General features: G+C 41.5%; 1 protein-coding gene across 1 annotated transcript in view; it reads right to left on the bottom strand.

Annotated features, from left to right (window-relative positions):
- Positions 1-2,343: 2,343 nt before the first annotated feature.
- TTC3 (tetratricopeptide repeat domain 3) overlaps positions 2,344-9,405 on the bottom strand; it is a 67,731-nt gene continuing 60,669 nt past the window's right edge. The window contains exons 40-47 of the mRNA XM_054399566.1: positions 9,120-9,220; positions 8,465-8,558; positions 7,830-7,928; positions 5,270-5,655; positions 4,703-4,823; positions 4,360-4,563; positions 4,063-4,152; positions 2,344-3,478 (exon numbers count right to left, since the gene is read on the bottom strand). Of these exons, the coding sequence (XP_054255541.1) occupies positions 3,371-3,478; positions 4,063-4,152; positions 4,360-4,563; positions 4,703-4,823; positions 5,270-5,655; positions 7,830-7,928; positions 8,465-8,558; positions 9,120-9,220 (1,203 nt within the window). The 3' untranslated portion in view covers positions 2,344-3,370. The remainder of the gene's footprint in view (positions 3,479-4,062; positions 4,153-4,359; positions 4,564-4,702; positions 4,824-5,269; positions 5,656-7,829; positions 7,929-8,464; positions 8,559-9,119; positions 9,221-9,405) is intronic.

Raw genomic sequence — 9,405 nt, 5'->3', positions numbered from 1 at the left:
TCTGTGTCCAAGTGGAGGCCAGTGACAAGTGGAGTCCCTCAGGGCTCTGTCCTGGACCAGTCTTGTTCAACATCTTTGTTGGTGACATGGACAGTGGCATTGAGTGCACCCTCAGCAAGTTTGCTGATGACACCAAGCTGTGTGGTGCAGCAGACACGCTGGAGGGAAGGGATGGCATCCAGAGGGACCTTGACAGGCTGGAGAAGTGGGCACAAGCCAGCCTCATGAGGTTCAACAAGACCAAGTGCAGGGTCCTGCATCTGGGACGGGGCAATCCCAAGCACCGATACAGGCTGGACCGTGTCTGGCTTGAGAGCAGCCCTGAAGAAAAGGACTTGGGGGTGCTGGTGGATGAGAAGCTCAACATGAGCCACCAGTGTGCACTTGCAGCCCAGAAAGCCAATCACATGCTGGGCTGCATCAAGAGAAGCATGGCCAGGAGGTCAAGGGAGGTGATTCTCACCCTGTATTCCACTCCAGTGAGACTCCACCTGGAGTAGTGCATCCAGTTCTGGAGCCCCCATTACAAGAAGGATATGATATGGATGTGCTGGAAAGCTTCCAGAGAAGGGCCCTGAAGATGATCAGAGGGATAGAGCATCTCCAGAGCTCCTAAGGAGACACAGTGAGAGAGCTAGGGCTATGCAGTCTAGAGAAGAGAATGCTCCAAGGAGACCTTATTGTGGCCTTCCAGTATCTGAAGAGGACCTAAAGAAAGCTGGTGAGGGACTTTTTAGGATGTCAGGTAGTGATAGCACTAGGGGGAATGGAGCAAAACTAGAAGGAGGTAGATTCAGATTGGATGTTAGGAAGAAAGTCTTCACCATGAGGGTAGTGAGACAGTGGAACAGGTTGCCCAGGCAAGTGGTAGAAGCCCCATCCCTGGAGGTTTTTAAGGCCAGGCTGGATATGGCTCTGAGTAGCCTGAAGTGTCCTTGCCCATGGCAGGGGGGCTGGAACTGGATGAGCCTTGAGGTCCCTTCCAACCCTGACAATTCTGTGATTGTTGCAGCCCAGCCTATGCTGATGGTGGAAAAATGGCATTAAAACCCTGCAAGCTGTGGCACCTCGTGCCTTCAGGATGTGACTCATCATTATATGAGTAACTGTTGCAAGGGAAACAGTCACTCTTCATTAGGTGGGATAATGTTGTCACTTGTTCACCTTGGAAGTATAAATAGAAATGCCAGGAAGGGAATAAGTTACAGTAGATAAATTTTTATAACTATACAGCTTAAAGGAACTATCATAGGAAAACTTATTTTGGGAAAAGTAACTTTGCCAACACAGACTATTGCCTTAACAGAGCAATTTCATCCTGCTTGTGAATTTTCTGTGCACTATTACATGGGTGGAGGCAGATTAAATATATAAAGTATTATATAAAGTGTGCATGTAAAGGTCAAGAGACAGAAATGAAAAGGAAAAATCTCCTTTAGCATTAATTCAGCAGTATTGCCAATTATCTGTATTTTAGAAGTAAACATGTGAAATTTATTTCAGTGTCTTACAAGAGGAAAGTTATCTACCTAAGATCAGGAACCGGTCCGGGCTGAATTTCAGGTAGACAAAGGCACTTCTAGTCCACATGCTGTTATGAGAGCGCCGCCTGCTGCTCAAAGTGGCACTAGCACCTTCCACAGTTCTGTGGAAAGATGGAGCTGGCCTGATCATTGTGCCTTGGGCCCCAGCATTCTGATGCAGCCTCCTCGACGGTCCCCCTCCCTGCACAGCACTGAGGTAGGGGGGTATTAGAGCAGACAGCCTCCCCCCTTTTACAGAAGGATGTGATCAAACTATCTCTGGAAATCACCAAAATCCTTCTGACTTAAGGGAGTCAGGGAAAAGGAACATGGGTCAAAAACCATCCTGTGGGCCTGTCTGTGCTGTGAGTACTGGACAAAAGAGATTGGCTGACCACAGACAAGTGTATGTGAATACAGGTTCAGTGCTGACTGTGCACTGTTGCCACAGCCAGCTTACCTTTATTACCTTGCAGCACGTTGGGTTCTAGTGGGAGAATGCAGTCCACGATGGCAGTTGTGGGACTGCTTTGCTAACTTCTTTACAAGTCAAGGTTATCTCTGCTATGGAAAAATGTCCTGAGCACCAAGGACTTGGCTTTCATGAGAAGCTATGAAAATGACACGTGTACCATCCCCAATCCCAAGAAAATTGTGGATGCTGATGAAGAGGATGCAAGTGTTGTACTGCAGAGCACCACCGTACCCAGTTCTTCAGGCAGCAAGGTACCCTATAAGGCTCTAGCATAGAGTAGATTATTCATCAATAATTCAGCAAAAATGCTACCCAAAATAACCACAACAGCTGCAGTAATAACTTTATTTTTTTAATGCAAGTGCCAAGTAGCATACAGATTAATTGCAGAACAGTTTACAACTTCATCTGGAGGTTACACGCTCCCTTTGAGGAACAAAGGATTCCCAGAACTAGTGAACTTCATCTCCTATAATCCATTTACCACTGCTTATGTCCAAAAAACAGGCTTTCAGAGAGGTTAAGCCATACACCCTCTAGTCCTGGCTTTTTGGCTGTTTATGAGACAAATTTTGCAGTGATGAAGATAATCTGTCAAACTCAGCTATTTGTATTCTGTACCTCACTGTTGATGAAGATACATGCACAGAATACAGATTGCAATGCTGCTTCATTCAAAATAAAAATCCTGTAATTCTTATTTAAACAAATCAGCTCTTCAGCAATGAGAGAAATTGAAAACATATTTTTGAGATTAAAGAATCAAGCCACTCGATATACAAAAAGAAAGAAATCGCATGAATACTTCAGTAAAATTTTGAAGCAAGGCTTTTAGATGTTATTGTTTAAATTAATTATTAGCTATGAATTTATGCAGGTAAGGGAGCTGCAATTCCATGAGAAGCATTCATAATAATCACAAGCCTGGTTTGAAGCCTGCAGTTAAATTGTTACTGCTTATGCCAGAGGAAGGTAATGTCTTGGCTGTGCCAAACTCTGGTAGTCTACCATTCAGGTCACCTATGTGATAGGAGAATTTATTTGCAGTGTGGGCTAAGCTGTGAAGGAAAGCTCCCTCTTTATAGGAATTACACACCATACTTCAAGAAAAGTAGATTCACTGATTTCAATATTCCTTAGCCAAAAAGCTCTGGATCTTGGAGCACACTGACTTGGTTCTGCAGGTGTGATAGCAGTACCAGCCTCTTGCCTCTTAACATGAGACGTCAAATACTGAATCAGTCTGAGTTCCACTAATGAATCCAATAAAACCAGGGCTCTGTTCCTTGCCAGGCACCTGTTCCTTACCAAGGTGGTTATTCTGCAGTCACTTTGCATCTTGCTATAATGTGTTCAAATAAAACAAGGTTTATTAATATCTCTTGTGTGCAGAAAACTCAGGAAAGTCTTCAGGTAACAGAACATGGACGCGGCAGATAGGGCAGGTACTTGATTGTTGCTTAAGCCACTTTCTAATGCACTGCAAAAACAGGAAGATATTATGAACACAAAGTCTGGAATGGAGAGTTCAGCTTAAGTAACTTACTAATAGGTAAGCCCTTTTCCAGCACCTTTTAAAAACCTCTTTTCCCATTCTGAAGCTGTGCTGATCCATTTAAATTTGCACCTATTCTGCAATAACAGATCAGCAAGTAAACAGATACAGTAATGGGAAGAAGTCAGGGACAGGAACACCAAGTTACTCTAACATAATCCAGGCTTTCTTGCTACATGAAGTTACACATGCAAGGGCTATCAGGTGGCAAATGCAAGGTTTATAGTGACAGGCCCTTCTGTAAGTATGCTGCAAACCAAACTGCAACTGGACTACCAAATTTATTCTTTGATGAATAAGCTTGGGTTCATTCTGATGGATTATCATTTTACTCAAGAATCTAAAATTGCAAATTGTCTGACAGAGTAAGGCCATATGTAGAGCAAGCCTGTAAAAGAAACATGACCTTTCGATGCCTAAAGAATAGTGAGGAGAGGGAGGGGCTGCTGTTAGAAAGAACTGAACAGAGTTTATAAACATTTGTATTTAAGTGGTGAGAACATCCTTACTTCTCCGTGGAAACGATGCCCACATTCTAGTTCACACAAGTCTTCGCCCAGCTCATCATGACATATCGTGCAAGGATCATCACTGGAGCCCTATATATAAAACGTTATTTGAAAGCTAGCAACAATGAAATCAGCAACTTCCAAGAAGTTAATGATGTTACTAATTTGAACTAAGTATATTTAATCTTTTGTACACAAAATGACCAAGTCTATTGCCAGCAGTACTTTAATTATCTCATGTCTTACAAAAAGCTCAGGGCAGTCACTCTGCATTCATTGAAACAGTGGAGAACTTACACTATAGTCTGTTTTTCTCCATTTGGGTTTAGGGGTTGGTCCAACATTTCCCCAGGGCTGGAGATGTGGCCGAGATGGATTTTTACTTGAGGTGTTTCTTGCCTTGGGTGGGTTGGGTGCATTTTCCTCCGCAGGTACTTCTTGACTCCGAGCTGGTGCAGCAGAGGATGCCGACTTTAAAGGTCTCCCTGCTGAAGCTGGTGTCTAGACAGGAATGGGAAAAGAATCTGGATCAAGTTCGTATTTCAGAGTTTGACAACAAAGGAAGCTTTGCATTCTTTTCTGGACTGTGCTGCACTGTCATTTTTGTCAGAGACACAGTAGAAACTACACACTACAGTACCTTAGTTTGCTGATCCAGAATGAGTTCTGCCACTCTGGTTAGAATTTCACTGAAGCTCAAACCTGACAATGTATTCCCATTTCTTCTTTGTACTTCTTCTATGAAGCTAATAAGGTCTGAACTGAGGGGACAAAAAAGGACATACTGATTGGCAACTCTATGGCTGTTACCAGCAGAGTCACAGCATTTGAGAACGCTCTAGCTTCCGTGTTACAGCATTGGTTCACAGCAGCAGAACCTTTAAAAGATACTAACTTCCCAAATGAGCTGTAGTAAGTACCTCCTTCCAGTACCTTTCAATAACTAGGACCTACCTCAATTGTAAAAAATCCCAAACAATGAAATAATAATTCTATTACAGGTTCTAGTTGGGAAAAAATAAACCAAAGCACACAAGCCAATACCATGGGTCTATTCCCTTAAGAAATGTCACACATACAACAACTACAGTCACTGTTCCTGTGAAATAGAAGCCATCAGTAAGAAATCAGCTCTCTTTGTGCTTTATGACTGGATGGGGGTTCAGAAATTCTGTTAACATAACATTATGCTCATTGAAGCAAATACCTGCTGTGATTTGGGAATGTACTCTGTAGATGGGCAATAATATTATTTTCATATGCTTTTGGAATCATTTTGTTGTTTGGAAGTCCAGAAGCCCTCAGTTGGTGGTTCTGGTTTTGCTGGATATTTGGAGTGTTACTTCCAGAACTCCCCAGCCGGGAAGCTGCTGAAATTTCATCAGAATATGACACTTCTGGAGGTTTGGTTTGTGTTTTTTGTGATCCACCAGCTGCAGAAGAAGGTTTGACTCTGGCCTGTGCATTAAATGAAGCGTGTGTTGGACCCTGAGCTTCGGAACTTGAAAATGCTGGAAGTACGTTAGGATGTGCCGATGCAGAGGAACACATGACGATGGCTCGATCCCTGATTGGAGGTCTGACATATTTTGCCTAGGAAATAACATGTCACAGGAAAAAGAGCGATTAAAATCCACCAGAACTCTTGAGCACTTCCAGCACAAACCGTTACACTTTTGGTCACGCTAAGGATCAGGCAGGTCACATTAATTTATCTTATATTGCCTTACCTAGGTAAAAAACACTGCACAAGGCTGCTCTGCAATAGATGGGTTCTCTGCAATAGCTGGGTTGTGTATGTGTGGTACCTGAGACAGGATTAAACAGGACAGCACATACACAAACCCTTCCTTCAGCTTGCTTTGCTAAAGGACACGCAGGCGCACCTCCAAGCTGTACAGAAGTATAGCTTAAAGCTGGTGGTACAAACAAAACTTGTTTAAATAAGAGTGAATTTTCTATTTTCTAATTATTGACAGCTTTTAATAGATTAAAAATTATACCTATTACATATAAACAGAAACACCAGTTATAGTCATGATCTTGACAAACTTGGGAGATGGCGTGATCCAGAAGGACTTTTTTTCCACTAACAATGCTCTTCCATAAAGGAAAAGAACTCCTTAAAATTTAGTTGATTGACCCTGTGCACTGCTATGCTTCAGAATTTGACTACTGTAGGAAGGTGGCTTTCTGACACAACTAGTATTCTACACTTCTTTGTAGTCAAACCTGCTGGTTCGTGTTCTGCGTTCCTTAGTTTACCACCTCTTTTCATGCCAAATTTTACCCTGTCTGTAAAGGTGTTTAACACAATTCAATGGGGAGAAAAAGGGTTTTCATCAGGTCTTTTTCATTTGGACTCCATATTTGCCTATTAAAGACCTCTCAAAGCTGAAAAAAATGCAGATCTCTCTTCTAAAATGTTACTCCTGTATGACTTCAGTAAAAATAGATACCAAACACAGAACAAGAGGCTGCTAAATTGCTCTATCCCAACCTGTAAATGGATGGTAACCAAATTGACTAGATATTCTTATTCTGTGGCAATGAGAACAGTGTGGAAGAAAAGGCATGCAGGAGAGCCTAAGTGTAACCTACTTGTTTAAGTCCAGAAAAGCTGTAGGAACAATCATAAATATACAGGATTAGAACAGCATTTAATCTCAATTGTAGCAAAACCAAAAGAAAACTCCCATAACTTTCTGCAGAGAATAGACATAAAAAAAGGTTGTGTGCCACCTTCAATGAATTCAGAGTTTTCCTATGTGAATGTGCTCTGAATGCATTTTCCTTACTGAGGCAATGATTTCCTCTATTTTGAGATGACTGAAACTTTTTCCCTTACTCCAAACTGTCTCAGGTCCAATGGTTTCTGAATGCTACTTGTCTTCAGGACTGGGTTTCAGCTCTGTGCCTTGGTTTCAATTGTTTTTGTTTATAGAATCACAGAATGGTCTGGGTTGGAAGGGACCTCTAAAGGTCATCTAGTCCAACCCCCTCTGCAGTAAGCAGGGGTATCCTCAACTAGATCAGGTTGCCCAGAGCCCTGTCGAGCCTCACCTTGAATATCTCCAGGGACAGGGGTGCCTCCCTGGGCAACCTCTTCTATCATCAGTGAATGGCAGCACGTAAGTTGTTTGCATCACTGCTGCAGCTATCTTAGCTCTAGGTATTTTCACTGTCATAATGTCTTCCCACAACCATGCTGATGAGTGTTAACTCATACTTTGTCCTTGCACCAGGATAAAACTGCAGGGTTCAGAAGTAACTGACAATCTGAGCAAAGCATTTGTGGCCCATGAGAAAAACGTTTTAAATAGTCTTTATCTGGGATGTAGTCATCACAGATGCATGTCCCTAAATGACTACACTCAGTCTAGTTTGTAACAGACAGGAATGGAAGTTGATTTTGGTATTCATAGTCAGTTACACATGTTGGCATAATGGGGCCTGATCCCTATGGATTTTGGTGCAGTCACGATATCCAAAAATATTAGTCCAAGTCCAGACATGATAGGAAGCATTTTAACAGTTAACTTTAAACAGCTTAAGCCTCTCAAAGGATTTGAGAATGTGCTCTTCACCAGACTTCACCATGCTCATCTGCAGTCGCCTTTTCCTTCTGAGCATTACCTGGACATAAGGAAAGCCAGCTTACTTTGCATTCAAGGCAATACATTCAAGTTCTTTATGCATAGTGGGTAGCCATGCCAATGCCAACTTAAAAGGACTTGACAAACTGCTGTCACATATAAGATACATACTAAGACACTGGGAGGAGAAGGAAGATCCACAATTTCCACTTTAGTGAGGCAGTTTCGGACACCATTTTTCACCATCTGAATTTTTTCTTCATATTCAGTCTGCAGAAGGAAAACAAATTATCCTCTGGATGGGCATTAACTAAAGCTTACTCTTGATTTGAGATGGCATTGACACAACTACTTTGTTGCAAACCCCCAAAGATACCAGGCCCTTAATACAGAGATGCAAGGCGATCACTTGCTATAGTAACATAAACCCGTGTGTAAGTACTTGCATCAATCAATGCCTTGAAAGGGTTTAGGAAACCCCTTCTGGTTCTTAAATCTCAGCCTAGACATTCCACATCTTGATTTTTAAGACAATTTTCTGTTGAGAGTAGACTTGTTAATGTGGGATCCAATTTTGAAGCAAGTGTACACAGAGTTTTGCCTATATAAAATTGAAGATATTCAACTGTAACTTAACTGTACTTAATCTGCACTTGTAACTGTGGGGTTTTTTGGTAATTAAAAAAAATAAAAATGCAGGTCAGAATTTGGAGAGGAAATTACTGGAGCTTTAAAACAGGAATGCAAAATTATTTAAGGTATTTATTCTAATTGCCAAAGTTCAACTAAGAGAAATTAAGGCTTACCTCTACTTTTTCCAGTTGTTTCTTTACATTCGAAATAAATATTTCCCAGGAATCAGTCTGTGACTTCAGCATAAGTGCTGTTGAAGCTGAGCTGCTGAAGTATTCAAGATTTTCAGGTAAACTGCAACATTCTCCTTAAGACCCAAGTTTTTAGTACAACAGTTCCATCCCCTACCAACTAGATCACAGTTGAAGGCTTAAGCGATTTTAAGTTGAAATCAGTCAAAATTCCTAGTACTTAGATACTACCCAATTTCAGATCTGGACTCCTCAAATGTAAATTAGCATTTTACAACAACACAAGGACAAGGAAATGGAACATGGCTTAAGTTTTAAGAAAAAGGTAATACCAAGGGCTAAATTAGGTCTTTGTAAGGAAGAAAAGAATGTTGTTGCATGCCCACCAGTTTTGTTTGCAGCCCTTTCCCAATGACGCTGTACAGTAATAACTGGAACAATCCCAGTAGCAAGACTAAAAAGAAATACAGCTTCAGGAAAGCTGCATTTAACTGTTATGTTTCTATGCACCTTTGAGGCTAGGATCCCTTTGTAAGCAGAGCTGACCCATCTAGTTAAATAATGGTGATTAAACATCCATAGCTACTTGCATTTAGCAACTAGTAATATGAAAATTTCTGGTGTGGAGTCTCCATACCTGCTGAACAACTTCAGCATCTTGAGGTTTTCTTCTGCATTAGCAGCTATGCCATTTAGCTTGCATACTTCAGTTTCCTTCCAGTTTTTGAGTACTGATATCTGTAACAGAATAGAACTGTGTAAAAACAGTGCAGTACAAACACTGCTGTAGCACAGGGAATAAAACCTCCGAACAGATTTTAATAAGCATCTGAAACGCTAGTGCGATAATACAGAGCACAACACACACACAGAGGCACACAGTTCCTACAGTGAGGACTTGCCAGTGGAATTAACAGCCCTGA

Source organism: Indicator indicator, chromosome 1, assembly GCF_027791375.1.
Source record: "Indicator indicator isolate 239-I01 chromosome 1, UM_Iind_1.1, whole genome shotgun sequence".
In the NCBI taxonomy this organism is placed as follows: Eukaryota; Metazoa; Chordata; class Aves; order Piciformes; family Indicatoridae; genus Indicator; species Indicator indicator.
The sequence above is the reverse complement of the archived record's forward strand: the minus strand, read 5'-3'. Positions and strand labels throughout refer to the sequence as shown.